We start from the raw sequence: 15,590 nt of genomic DNA on the forward strand, positions 1-15,590 counted from the left end.
TATTATAAATATGTAGATATTTATAAATATTATAAATATGTAGATATTTATAAATATTATAAATATGTAGATATTAATAAATAAATATTTAGATAATATTTTATTTCCTCTAAAGAAACAGCCATATATTCCTGGTCCAAGATTATATTCTAAACACAGGCTTAAAGTAGACCATTATCACTACAGAAAGGAAGAAAGGTGCTAAATAACACTTAAAATTCTCACATGTACATTAGTAGACCCTTTACAAGGAAAAGATTGTTAAAGTTTAATGTGCAACTAATTTAGCTTGGTGAAATCTTTCTGATATATATTATAAAATCAACCTATGGCTAGCTAACAATGTAATTCTCAGAATATGGAATATCAACATAAGACTTTGTTCATATTTCTGAATTAAGCACTTTAGTGGATATTGGTTTAGATGGGCTGATTGCTTGATTTTACATCTTATTTGGTGAATTTGGAATGGAAGATTAAGAAATAAAGGTAGAGAGGTATGATTGGAGTAAAAGTTATATTTAGACTGTGAATAGAGAGAAGATTAAGTTTGTGGTCTTTGCTTTTTGTTTTCTGGCGTTTTGGCGTGATTTTTTTATTTCTATATTTTACTTTTCTTATACATAAGCATGAGATGATGAGGTCCTAAACTTCTAATGCACAGGCAATAGAGGTGACGAGTTGTGAGAGATTCTAGAGCTATACTGGAGATAAATCAGTTGGACTTGGCACCCAAGTTGATATATTACAGGCGAGGAAGAAAAAGCACTTTGCAAATGACTGCATTTTCTCTTATGAATAATTAAGTGCATGGTACCTCATGAACTGAACTAAGTAGTGCAGGAGGATGGACAATTTTTATAGGAGTAGTGGCAGGAATAGGGAGTATAGAGGGAGAAAGAAGTGGTCCTGTGACAAACGCAAGAACCCCAACATGGAAAAACAGGTAAAGTGAACAGGAGATAAAACAATCCAGGTAAGACATAGTACATCCAAAATGAGTCAATGCTCCCAAGCTTCTTTTTAGCTTTCCTAACATTTCTCTCAATACCTAGAAAATTCATTATGAATTACTTCATGCATGGTAGCATATCGTCATTGACAAACACCTAAAAGTCCCTGTTTCCACTGTCAAGATAAATGAGTATAATAAGACACAAGTCTTGAAAAGAGGAAAAGCAATAATAACCAAAAATTGTATGATGGAATGAATAAAAGAAGCCTGGCAATACTGGTAGAAATGCTGGTATTGAAGGAATTTCAGTTCCATTCACTTGTGGGAATTTGATTTGTTCAATGTAAACAAAATGGTTTCTTAAAGAATTTCCCAGAATTCCAAATGGTTAGAAAGAAGTAACTACTCCTCTGATTTTATAAATAAACTCCTGCAAAATTGATAAAAGTTAATCTTTTTTTCCCATTTTTTTAACTTAAAAAGAATTTGAAAAGAACTTAAAATTTCAAGGTTTAACACCATGAAACTATGACTAAGGATGAGCCTTTTCGGAAAAGAAGGAAGTCTGAAAAATATATAAACAGAACCAAGGAAATTCTGTGCAGATACAATCCAAAGTGATTAAAATTATTTTATATCTTCAGGATGAGAAACTGAACAAGCACAATCTCTTAGGAATTCTTTAGACTAGTCAATGTCCAATTCTAGCCAGTGACTCCTTACACACTTTAGACTATTGTTAAAACATCTGAAAAATTATTTCTGCTGTGGAAGTACAAAGAGAAGATTCAGCTGCTTATGATCCTCTTAATAGTTTCAGTGATTCAATGAATTTGGACAGTTTCTTATAAGAAATTCATGTGCATATAGCAAAACAGAGAGACACCAATTAATCCTTTTTGATAGACAGATGACATTGAATTATGCAGTAAGGTCCCAAGGTCTAACAAACAAATGAGTTCAAGGTCATAAAAGGAAGAAAAATCTTAATAGCAAATACCAAATACCAATACACTAGGAGAAAAATCTTAATACCAAATATAGAATCTTAATACCAATCTTAATACCAAATACCGATCTTAATACCAAATACCAAAATACAGCCTCAAACAGGTGAATCACTCATTTGTCATAGCCTCAAAGCCAAAGATGACTGAAGACCAACAGAACTTTTTGCCCCGGTTTTATCCTGAGAAAGTTTCTAAGGCAGTTGTGTCTCTGCATCACCATTTGAAACCAGTCAGAGAATGGGATTATTGGCTGTCGTTGCTATTGAGGCTTTTAGAAACCTCTAGTCATTTTCAGCTCTCAACTCATTACATTAAGGAAGGTGGCATCACTGCATTCTCTAGCAATATTTAGAGATGTTTATGAAGCAGCCAGGAGGCAGAGGAAATAGTACTGGGCTTAGATTCTGGTTTACGTTCAATACCGAAGTTTACTGTCTTTTAGGTATGTAAATATAAGCCCTAGTTCCCTAATCTGTAAATACAAATAATGATACATACTTTAACTGTATCTTACAAGAATTTAGTAAAATAAATGTTGTAATGTGTCCTAGACAAACTAGGCACTTACTAAGTGGTTTAAAAGAATTTAAAAAATCCATTGAACAGGCCAAGTGCATGGCCTGCGCCTGTAATCCGAGTACTTTGCGGGGTCGAGGTGAGAGGATTGCTTGAATCCAGGGGTTCCAGACCAGCCTGGGCAACATTGTGAGACCCCATATCTACAAAAAATATAAAAAATTAGCTGGGAATGGTCATGCATGCCTCTAATCCCGGCTACTCAGAAGGCTGAAGTGAGAGAATCACTTGAACCTGGGAAGTAAAGGCTTTGGTGAGCTGTGATCGCACCTTTGCACTCACTCAGGTGACTGAGTTTGTCTGAAAAAAAAAAAAAAAAAAAAAAATTGAACAGATATTTGTTAATGACATATTATGGATCAGGCTGTCCAGAATCTTGTGAATAAATGAAATAATTTTAAGGAAAATTGACTGTCATGGCCAGTTAGTTTCACTCTTTCTCTTTATTGTCAATACCCACAAACACCAACCAGTCTCCACCAAAAAAGAGAAACAAAGCAATAGAATGAGCAATTTTTGTGGTGGGGGATGATTGCAAGGGACAGTCTTTCTTTATATGTAAATAAACCCACAGGGCCATGTATCTGTTGAAAATATCCAAGAAGTCCTAGTCACAATGCTCAGCTGATCCCTCAAGACTTGCCCTGAAGAGGAACCATTAACCTTGGCATAGTGGAACATGTAAATTTTCAAACTTTCTCTCTGGCTCTACTTGTCTCTTTGCCTCAAAAACTAATTTCGAGAAGGCAAGGTAGAGGCAGGGGAAGGAATAATTTAGCACTTGTTTTTATAAGTATGGCAAAATGGAATGGGCATTTGAAGTTCCCAGTCTTTCTAACTTTGATTGAGGCTGAGAAAAGTTACTCCTGGTGATAACAGTGTATTCCACAAAGTTGGGGCTGTAAATGTGAGAACGTTCTGTCAAACAGCTATTTCCAAAGCCAAGTGCATAGATTACCTAATAAACCGGCTCTGGTTGTTGGTTAATTAATCACAAATTAAAAACTTGAATGTTATTTATAAAATATTTTGTATACATTGGGAATAAAACAAACCCATGAAATCCGTTATACATAATGCTGTGTATTCTACAGAACAGAACCCAGATACCATGGTCTGGGTCTCTTCTGTCTTATTCCAGACTGAGTATATTCTCACTAAATACTCACTAAAAAATCAAATATCTTTTTAAATGAATAAACTACATTTAATATTGCAAATTCACAATTAATAGATGGTTTTTACTTTGCATTTTAACCCCACTATGTAAGTATTAGACTCCCAATTTTACAGATAAGTAAATGGAGCACAGAGAGATTTCTACCTTACAGATTTATGAGTTTTACACCTCAGCTCTAGTCTATACTTGCATGGTTGATAACATGTAGACAGGATGGAAACCTGGAAAGAAAAAAATTACGCAAGAGAAAATGTGCAAGGAGAAAGAGACAAAGATGAGACAGAAATGCCAAAAATGAATCAAGCAATAATAATTCAAAGATTCCTTTGTTTCAGACATTGCATAAAATCTCAGTTAATACATTTAAAACATTCGTTTTTACCTCGATAGCTTCACATTGACCAAGTGTTAATTCATGGAAGTAAATGGGACTGCATGAATTTTTAAAAATTATCATTGTCAGAAAATTAACCATACAATAAGTTAGATTTCAGTGTCTCAAAGTAAAACATACCTTTGCTTCTTTTAATGTTTGTTTTTATACATTTCTGCCACAAAATTTAATAAAATAAATACCAAATTGATTTCCTCACCTAGTTCTGACAGCAGTCCCATGGAGAAACAAACATAATTCAGTAATTTGCAGAATGGAACACCACCAGTAAAAGAATCCCAGAAAATTCCCAACTGGCTAGACTAAGACCTTATGAGAGGCCACACACTCAAGTGAGTGGTAACAGTATGCAGATAGAATTGTCTCACCTCAAGTCTCATGCTTTTATGTAACTGTCACCTTGCATTTCTAAAGAGGTAGGTAAGCCAGTTTTAAAAGTCCTCATAATTATGGTCTCACCTTGCCCAAAAATATCAAAATTGGGCTTGTTGAGCATGTGCTTATTGGCCAGGAGGCAGCTAGAAGTTGCTTTTATATTTCCCAGCAAATCAATTGGTCATCACTCTATTGGAAATGCTCACTCCTTTCTCAAAGAGGAAATGCATCCTGGTGATCTGGTGTTTTCTGACAGGGAAAGGGCCAGAGTCAACAGTAAGGAACAAATACAACTGCCAGGATAAGCTGCCAGAAAACCATGTACCTCTGCCAAACAAACAAAGATCTATTTTGCTTGACATGTGGGTTTGGATTCACAATTGCCAAACAAATAGGAGCAGAAAGATTAGTGGGCTTCACTGGATGGAAAAACCCACCGAAGCCACTACACTTAGATGATCAAGCACTTAATGTATATTTATAAACTAATATCAACTTTGATTAGCATAAATAAGAGAAAATGTAACAAATATGTTTGTAAATTTTATGGCTCAATGCTTGATATTCTCAAATATATTATGGTTTGCCTAGAATTACAGACTCAGGGCTGTAGTAGGAACCTTAAAACTTGTAACATTGAACCCTATCATTTTACAGAAGGAAAATCCACATCCTTGAGAAGTAAAACAGCCAAAGATCACAGAAGCATCAGAACCATGTCTTGAGCCCAAATATTCTCTGTTGCTAAAGTTATATAACTAGCTATTGACAGAACTGGAAGTGGGTCTTAAGCTGTCTTTTTTCTTCTCTACCTAGCTTAGTATTTGAGTGTTGCTATCTCAAGTAGGCAAAGGGAGATAAAATCATCAAAAGCAAAATAAGCAAGCTGATACACAGACAATATCATAAAATAGATATTTTAGGGAAAAACCAAAAATCATCAAATGTGCAAAAAATCTGTTGAACCTCAAAGATCAAACCCATTTTATTTTCTGATTTCTCTTTGGGTCTCTTCTTTAGAAACTCTTAAAACCAATTAGTGTGACTATCCATTACTTTATTTTGTGAAAGTCATGAAGTTAATGCTTATAATAATCTAAAATTGAAAATTACATTAGCATTTTCCCCAAGAAACTGGTTTGAAGCTAATTCAGCTAACTTTCTAAAAAGACACCTCCTCTAATTCTTAACATTAGACCATTCATAAAAATAACAATTTTGATATATAGTTCAAAGAAAATGTTAACAGTAACCTCACTGAATTACAGCAGTTTTACTGAAAATTGTATGCTAGTTTCCAGGCAAGTACAATTTTTCTACCTTACAGATTTATGAGTTTTACACCTCAGCTCTAGTCTATACTTGCATGGTTGATAACATGTAGACAGGATGGAAACCTGGAAAGAAAAAAATTACGCAAGAGAAAATGTGCAAGGAGAAAGAGACAAAGATGAGACAGAAATGCCAAAAATGAATCAAGCAATAATAATTCAAAGATTCCTTTGTTTCAGACATTGCATAAAATCTCAGTTAATACATTTAAAACATTCTTTTTTACCTCAATAGCTTCACATTGACCAAGTTTTAATTCATGGAAGTAAATGGGACTGCATGAATTTTTTAAAATTATCATTGTCAGAAAATTAACCATACAATAAGTTAGATTTCAGTGTCTCAAAGTAAAACATACCTCTGCTTCTTTTAATGTTTGTTTTTATACATTTCTGCCATAAAATTTAATAAAATAAATACCAAATTGATTTCCTCACCTAGTTCTGACAGCAGTCCCATGGAGAAACAAACATAATTCAGTAATTTGCAGAATGGAACACCACCAGTAAAAGAATCCCAGAAAATTCCCAACTGGTTAGACTAAGTCCAAAACAAAGCTCTTCACCACAAATTTACCATTTTTTCAGACAAATTCTTATGAGTGACTAAATTTGCAAAGTGGCAAACTCACAGTAGGCCTTTCTGTACAAATAAATAAGATAAAAAATGCTGAAAAATTCGAACGCTGCACCTACCTTGACTGCGTCCCAGTGGTTACTCATAAAATGGATCCAGTACTCTTGACAAGTTCACTGAAAGTGTTGTCTTCAGTAGCTAAACAGAGCACTTGCTTTTCATGTGTTGATTGGCCTCAAGCAATTGGGAAAACAGCTAAAAGCTGTGAAAGGCAAATTAGAGAGGTTTTAAATGATACAGGTGAGCAAAGTCCTGAAACACGTTTTTCCAATTACCACAAATTTACCAGAAAACATACTTTTCCACAGCTGTGGGCAGAATATAATTCCTGTGTGATGGTCCTTGATAGAAAGATTACTGTGGTCAACAAGTTTGGGAGATACTGATTATCCTCTGTTGCTTTGTTGATTCTCAACATGCATTTACTTGCACTTTTTAGATGAGAGTAGTCTCTTTTTTTGCCCCAGAACTCTTTTGCTCCTGGATCCACGCAGCCCTTTCACTGGGGAAAGTACTCTTTCTCCTGAGATAAGAATGAAAGCTACCTTCTTCTTACATGGCCCTGCCTCCTTGGCCAGAGTGATTGGTTGGGGGATGGAAACCTTCTCCAAGCTAGTTCAATCAAAGAAGCTACTAACTCAGCCACAATTATTGGTCTGGGGATAGGTGTGTGATCTGATGTTTGCAAAGCAGAGCCTTTCCTTAAGAAGTTTTCGTTAGTGTTGGGGTAAAAAGACAGCCCAGTCTGTTTGCTCTTAAGAATACGTGATGTGAGCTAGGAGCTCATATCTCTCTTGAGAGAAGTCAGTCTGAGAATGTGAGGCAAAACGCCGGGCGCGGTGGCTCACGCCTGTAATCCCAGCACTTTGGGAGGCCGAGGTGAGCAGATCACGAGGTCAGGAGTCGAGACCATCCTGGCTAGCACAGTGAAACCCCATCTCTACTAAAAATACAAAAATTAGCCAGGCGTGGTGGCAGCGCCTGTAGTCCCAGCTACTCGGAGAGGCTGAGGCAGGAGAATGGCCTGAACCCGGGAGGCAGAGCTTGCAGTGAGCCGAGATTGCGCCACTGCACTCCGGGCTGGGTGACTGAGACTCCGTCTCAAAAAAACAAAACGAAACAAACAAACAAAAATGTGAGGCAAATTGTAAAAGAACAAGAGGTGAAAGCCAGAAACTTGGAAGACGCAGGTATTCAATTATCTGCTCCAGCTGTCCCTCAGGCCAGTACAACATCAGCTGTTAGTTTGGGGTTCTGTTTCTTCAAACCAAAGATCCCTGACTACCATGCTACACAAACACTGGAGCTGGAAGCTAGACTCTTACAGAAAAACTCACTATGCCCAGCTTATGCTATTGTTTGCTTTATTTTATCCAACTACTTTTCCAGAAATACAGTGCAGGTGTAGAACAAGAAATAAACATCATGAAATGTAGTAGGAATTGCTACCATTTACTGGGAGTTATCTATTAATCATGCATTTCTGAAATGCTTTACGTAAAGCAGTTGTTTTCAAACCGTGATAAGCAGAGTCCCACATGTTCCATGGGGTGATGGGGTTGGGTGAAGTACAGGCGCCAGAATGAAAATAGAGAAGACAAAAATCTGGTGGCTTCCTGCTCCTAAACCCATCTTTGAGTAAAGCATCCCCCTTTCACCCAGTTCAATAATGGATTTCCACATATAATTACTTCTGAAGAAAGGTTATGCTGCCTCTCTAGATAGATAGATAGATGCCATGAGACATATTATTATCCCTATTTTACAGTTGAAGGAAAAAGGTTTAAAATTTAATTTTTTTAAATTAAAAAAATTAAAGAACATGCTCAAGATTATCCAGATTAGGCAGCCAGTAAAAGGCAGAGGTAGAGTTAGAACTTTGCTTTGCCTGTTTCCAAAACGTCTGACTCTTAGCTGCCATGTGATACTGTTCCCAATATACCCTTGTGGCTCCGACCAGGACAGGCACTCATTGCTTGCTTTATTTTTTTATTTTTATGTATTTATTTTTTTGAGACGGAGTCTCCCTCTGTCGCCCGGGCTGCAGTGCAGTGGCGCAATCTCGGCTCACTACAAGCTCCGCCTCCCAGATTCACGCCATTCTCCTGCCTCAGCCACCCGAGTAGCTGGGACTATAGGTGCCCGCCACCACGCCCGGCTAATTTTTTTGTATTTTTAGTAGAGACGGGGTTTCACCGTGTTAGACAGGATGGTCTCGATCTCCTGACCTCGTGATCCACCCGCCTCGGCCTCCCAAAGTGCTGGGATTACAGGTGTGAGCCACTGCGCCCGGCCTCATTGCTTGCTTTATTGATACTCATATTAGTCAGCTTGTCCTGTTAAAATTTAAATAGCCAAAGATGAAGCAGAAACCTGTAGTCTGACAAAGCCAGAGTTATTGACTGGATGTAGCAAGGAAACACACACCAGAGCAATGATGGAATATCAGGCAAGTGTGAAAGAGAAGTGTCTTATGTAAGGTTTGAATTCCTGCTGAAGAATTCTGAGGAGGGTGGAAATAAAGTGGCAGTCAGATCTGGATTAGTTTCTGCTTCTGAGGTGGGAATCGGAGGAGCAGGGATTAACTAGAGCTGGGGCTGTCATGAGGGGAGTGCAGTCCAGCAATTGGGTATTCCCACTAATAGGTGGGACAAGTAGAGCAGAGCTGGGGCATCATTGGTAACAGCACCATCCACTCGGTGAGGAGGTCATGATGGCATTCTACAGCAGCTCTGTGATCTTGGTAGTGTTTCCTGTAAACTTGACAGTTGGCATTATCCATGTCTGTCATACGAATCTGAATAAAGGTTTTGCTATTTTTCTGCCTCAGCTGATTTTCACTCTAATCGTAGGGATGTTTTTACTCTTTCAGTTCTCAAACACGCTGCTGTCCCAGCAGGAGTTTTATTAAACTCAACAATTTTCAACGCAAACATCCATTCATGTGTACCTAATATATCTCATATATATTAGGCACACTCTAGGCAGTGGGAAATCAACTATCTAATAAAACACTGTCTTCCGTATGGCCAGGGCCATTAATAGGCCTTGGAAAAATAAAAAATAATGTTGGACCAGGACTAGCTGGAGGACTTCTGGACTGAGTAGTAAAATCAATGCCTTCTGATATTATATTATGAATTTTTAATACCATCTCTTTAATAGGAAAAAGCTATTTTCTGAGGAAAAGTAATCATAGGAAGGTATAACCCCTTTCTTTGCCCAGGTTCCTGGAAGTTAGAGAGATTATGCAATAGAGAATAAAATGAAAAGAAATATCAGGGGGTCCCACTGAAGGTCACAGCGGTTTCCTCTAACCATCTTCTTCCTTAGACCCCCTATGCTCCATAAGAAGAAAAAATTCAGGGCCTACAATGGAGGCATAACTCAATCATTTAACATTATAGGTTGAGTACTTTCAATGCACTAGGCTTGATATTAGTCAACACAGCTAAAATATGATTTGGATATCATCTCTGTCTTGAAGTTGTTCATAATATAGAGATATTAGCAGTTGTGGTCACAAAATGTGACACCACAAAGAGAAAATTCTAAATGTTATGGCATCATCAGCCATAGGTAAGCAGTAGAAACAGAGACTGCATCACACTGTCCAGATTGAAACATCAGAAAGGAGGTTTGTATTAAAAATCAAGTAGTTTTCTACCTATCAGAAAGCCTGCAGTACTGCTCAAGTTTTAATTGAAATTTCTGTTTTCAGCATCTCTCTCCCTATAGCAGGAATTCTTCCTGAAGGAAGTATGAAATCAAAGTTTAGATTTAAAAAAAAAAAAAACAGGAAATTCCCAAGGAAGAGATATAGTACTCCAAATTGGTTTTACATTTCTTCTGATAGAGAAAAATTATTCACAAGATCAATGATTTGTTCAGGTTTGACATTCATCAGCTATGTGAAAAGCAAAATATGTGTTTACTATATACCATATAAATACCAGAATTATGACTGATAGCAGTATTCTGATATATATGTTGTTAGATTCAAAACCAACATATATTGAAAAACTCCTCAAGAATATATGTCATTTAAAATGACATTAAATAGTACTTCAATTCGGTCTCTAATTTCTGTTTGGAATGTGGAAGAGAAGTGAAGATGAAGACCAAAATTACGTAAGCTTGAGCCATTAGAGAAATTAAATATAACACACGTAAACATGGAGAGTTTCTTTCAAATATCCTGATGTCAAAGCCACAAATTATGAAATTGTATTTGGTTTTCATACTAATACCAAAACATCAAGATGGTATCCACAATTCACTAAATGTCTTTTGAGCAGCCACAGTTTGTACTTTGCCAACCCACATATTCAGGCAAGTACATAAACGTGTCCCCATCACAGATGTAATTTGTGGTCAAAAGACAGAGCATTGTGGAGACCCTGCAGTGATCCTCAGACAAAAAAGGCTTCAGGACAGATCATTTACACGGGTCAAACGTTGAAGTTTAAAGGTTTTACTGCGTGATTGAGGTTTATTATTGGGCATCTTATCAGAATAAAATAATGTGTGGTCTGTGGCATATTTTTAAAAATATGTAGAAAAGTAGAAGGTAAAAAAAATTACAAGAATACAAAGAGCTCTTTGAAACAGTTTATGTGTCAGCTGTTTTCCATATGACATTTATTATTTTCCTTCTGTGCCCTTGCCTTGACACATTAAGTGCAGAGCGCAGCGTCCTTCTGCATTTCTAAAACTGATCCCTTGCTAAAGTTATCTGCAAAAACACGGCAGAGAGGTCAAAAGTGCATGGCCTTTGCAGCTGGACAAATCTGAATTCTAATCGCGTCTCTGCCATCTAGTGCCTATTGGACTTGAGCAAGTCATTTTACCTGACTCAGTTACAAAATATATAAAACTGGGGTAAAAAGACCTACCATGGTAGGTTGTTGTAGTCATGTCATAATCGACATAATGAGCCAACGTAGTCTTGTAGCTGGCTGCAGGGCAGTAAGTAGCATCTCTCACAGTAATGATAAGTTTACCATTGTTATTGATAGTGTCCTTAGGAGCTCTGCTACTTGAGGGCTGTTTAAATTGCCCTTGTTATCTGCCCTCACTTTTTGACCCTCACTTTCCTGCTCATTTCTAAGAATTACTTTATCTGTATCCGATAAAGCTTTCCCTCTTATGTTTCCAGGCAGCAGGGCAATGTTGAAGACAAGCAAGCAGACAGACACTATTATCTTCCACCTTATAGGGAACATGAATGTGCTTTTAATGACCAGAGATTCAGGAGAAATGCACTAAATCTCACTGAATATAAAAGGACCATGCCAAAGAATGAGCTGTTTATGGTGACTTTTAATATGATAGATAATAATAATTTATTTGGTGGTTTCAAATTTAGAGAATAAACTTCCAAAAATTAACAAAAACTATTATATTTGTAAGTCATTGACTAAATTTTTTAGGTCTTCACTCATTCTAGCAGCATATTCATTGAAGATAGTGCCAGCCAGGCATGGTGGCTCATGCCTGTAATCCAAGCACTTTGGGAGGCTGAGGCAGGAGGATCACATGGGCCCAGGAGTTTGAGGCTGCAGTCAGCTATGACTGAACCACTGCACTCCAGCCTGAGCAATAGAACAAGACCCTGTCTCTTAAAAAATAATAATTAATTTATTTAAAAGAAGATAGTGCCTAATAGTTGTGGACATTGGGAAGAAAGAGTATGACTTTTTGGTCCTACTTTACAACAGTTTCTCAAAAATTCTCAAGTCAGCAGGACACGGACCCATAAACTTACTTGACTACAGGAGTAGCCCTTCTAAGTGTCACCCAAGATGTAAAATAAGTCCACAGCATATTATAATACATCATTTCAATTTTTAACTCACAGTATAATATCTCAGGGCAATTGTGCTTTAGATAAAAATTGAATGAGATTAAAATTATCAGAAATACATTACTTAAGTCATTCTGTATAAATGTATAAATGTCTTAAAACCATTGGGATGTGAAGTTATGCAAGATCTACCTCGCATACCTATGTCGTCATTATCTCAGGAAAAATTATTAGTATTTTTACTGTATCTCTTTATCTTACTTTTTAAAGCTTACTTTTTAATGCATGTATATATGTTTCTTGACATTTTGCCTTCTGGTAGGAATTTGGGACTGCTGGATCATAGGGACAGCATACACATTTGTGATCATATTATTTTAAATGATTAATTTAATCATGTTGTATAAACAGTTCACATGGTCTCACACAGAAAATCTTTGATCAAAAGCCTTTGTTTTTCTTAAGTCATGTAAGAATAAGAGACTCTGTTTTGTAAAAGGACCCATTTGTTTTCCGGGGCTATGCAATCTTGCCTTAGCCGAAGCAGACTAAATGAGCAATAGTGACGTGTATCAATGAAATAATATGCACACTTTTGGTTTACCCTTGCAGGTGCACCCACCCTATCGCCAAGTCTTCTCGGCTTACTGTTGCCTGCCTTTGGCATCTTTGTCTACTTGGAATTCTGAATGTGTTGTGACAGCTGCTGTTCCCATCCCAGTTCAGAAGACACCCTTCAACCCTGGGATGACCACAATTCCTTCCAATTTCTGCGGCTCCATCCTAAGCCAAATAAATTATACTTTAACAAACTATTCAACTGATTTACAACACACATGATGACTGAGGCATTCAGGAACCCCTTCATCCAAAAGAATAAACTTTTAAATGGATATAAATGATTTTTAACTCGTTCCAATATGCCTTATAAACCACTTAACCTGATTCTGTGACAGTTGCATGATTTAACCCAATGGGACAAGTTACAGTGTTCAATTCAATACTATAGGCTGTAGAGTGAAAGTCAAATCACCATATACAGGTGCTTTAAATTTAATAACAAGTTGTGAAATATAATAGAGATTGAAATGTTGATTGTATGTGGTAAATGTAAGAGTAATACAGTCTCTTGTACTTTCCTCACTGTTTTGGGTACTGCATATTATTGAATGGCCCCTATCATTCATGACATCTTGAGTTTTCTTGAAAAGACAATAGAGTGTAACAAATATTTTGTCAGAAATCCCAGTATCAAATCATGAATTGAAAGATTTTGACTATTGAAAACCAAATTCTAGAACTTACTATCAGTATTTTTATTTTCAAAGTAAATAATTTTCTAAATATTTCATTTTCAGAATCAGTTTTTTAATAGTAAAGTTAACATACCATATAAAGATTTTTTTTTACTTTTATATTCTACTCTGAAGTTATTTTATGCTTTTCTTATCAATTTCAAATCTCAAAAATCACAGCTCTTATATAGAGTATCATAATATTGCTATATTTGTTCATATGTAGAGTGACAAATTTTGAAAAGTAGAGTGCTTCCTTTTTTATTGAGATGTGACAGTCTTTACATGGTTAGGAATAAGTGACAGTTAAGTGAATATCACAATTACTAGTATCTTGGTTTTTCTGCTTCATTCCTAAGTATTACGTTTCTTTATTGCAGATGTCAGATCAAAAAGTCACCTGTAGGTTGAAAAAGCTACCGTATTCCATTTTGTAAAAATAATAATAATAATAATAGTAATAATAATTAGTTTTAAGCTCATTTCCCACTTCAATGCAATACTGAAAACTGGCTAAAAATACCAAATCAATATATTGCTAATGGTACTTTGAAAAGTATGCAAAACTGGAAGGCCAGGAGGAGGCAAATAATATGTCTTTCCAATGGTGTCTCCCAAGTGTTGGTGCTTTGGGTTTTTATAAGTTGTGAAAAGGAAGATGCACATTTCTTCATTCTCCATGGTGTGCATGGAAATGTGTTTGAGTGTGGATGTAAAAGAAATCGAGTAATAAAGAATTAGCTGGCTCGTGAAATAGTGCAATGTTGGATGCTTCAAGAGGTATAATCCTATTTTACTAGCACAAACTTGCTAGCTAATTAGAGTTTATCTTTTTAGAAAGGACACCATATAGGTTCGTAAAAAATATTTACAGGAAGCAAAATAGATCTATTACTACTTTACCGACTTTACCCCCTTTCTTTAATTTGTATAATTTTTGTACTATATATCGATGTGTAAATGTTTAGAGCCTTCCTTATGAAAATATCAATAAATATTTCATTAGTTTACATTTAACTCTTTGTTATAAAATGAAACTTTTAAAAATAAGTGAAATGGATGATTTCCCAGTGGAAGTATGTCAACAATCTTAAGATCATTGCCAGATTTCATAAAATATTTAAGTATTTGAAAAAGAAACAAAATGTCTTCATACTTTAGGGAAACGAATACTCTGTATACCTTCTGTACAAATGTTTGTGTTTTCATTGTTACACTTTGAGGTTTTACTTTTGCAATGTGACCCATGTTGGGCATTTTTATATAATCAACAACTAAATCTTTTGCCAAATGCATGCTTGCCTTTTATTTTCTAATATATGATAATAACGAGCAAAACTGGTTAGATTTTGCATGAAATGGTTCTGAAAGGTAAGAGGAAAACAGACTTTGGAGGTTGTTTAGTTTTGAATTTCTGACAGAGATAAAGTAGTTTAAAATCTCTCGTACACTGATAACTCAAGCTTTTCATTTTCTCATACAGTTGTACAGATTTAACTGGGACCACCAGTTTTAAACTGTTGTCAAGCTAACTAATAATCATCTGCTTTAAGACGCAAGATTCTGAATTAAACTTTATATAGGTATAGATACATCTGTTGTTTCTTTGTATTTCAGGAAAGGTGATAGTAGTTTTATTTGATACTGATAAATATTGAATTGATTTTTTAGTTATTTTTTATCATTTTTTCAATGGAGTAGTATAGGACTGTGCTTTGTCCTTTTTATGAATGAAAAAAATTAGTATAAAGTAATAAATGTCTTATGTTACCCAAGAAAGAACAACTGTCCTTTCAATTTACCTCAAGTTTAAATTTATTTTTAGAAGGTTTTCATTACAAGTTCGATAGCAGAGAATAAATATTCTGGTTAAGCAACAGTTCAGTATTTGAAGTACTACAAAAAGTACACACATAGAAACACACACAGAGTCATTATTACATTGAAATAAGATCACCTGGTAAATAACTTCAACCCATGAAGATATCAGTGAATATCATTCAATGTAAAGTGAAACACTAAAGCAAACTG

General features: G+C 35.8%; 1 protein-coding gene across 4 annotated transcripts in view; it reads left to right on the forward strand.

Moving 5' to 3' along the window:
* Positions 1 to 15,344, forward strand: part of CNTN1 (contactin 1) — a 391,570-nt gene extending 376,226 nt beyond the window's left edge. For all 4 annotated transcript variants that reach the window (XM_063620146.1, XM_063620145.1, XM_055250616.2 and 1 more), the window contains one exon: positions 12,877 to 15,344. In XM_063620146.1, the coding sequence (XP_063476216.1) occupies positions 12,877 to 12,953 (77 nt within the window). In that variant the 3' untranslated portion in view covers positions 12,954 to 15,344. The remainder of the gene's footprint in view (positions 1 to 12,876) is intronic.
* Positions 15,345 to 15,590: the final 246 nt, after the last annotated feature.

The sequence above is a fragment of the Symphalangus syndactylus genome, chromosome 17 (genome assembly GCF_028878055.3).
Source record: "Symphalangus syndactylus isolate Jambi chromosome 17, NHGRI_mSymSyn1-v2.1_pri, whole genome shotgun sequence".
NCBI lineage: Eukaryota > Metazoa > Chordata > Mammalia > Primates > Hylobatidae > Symphalangus > Symphalangus syndactylus.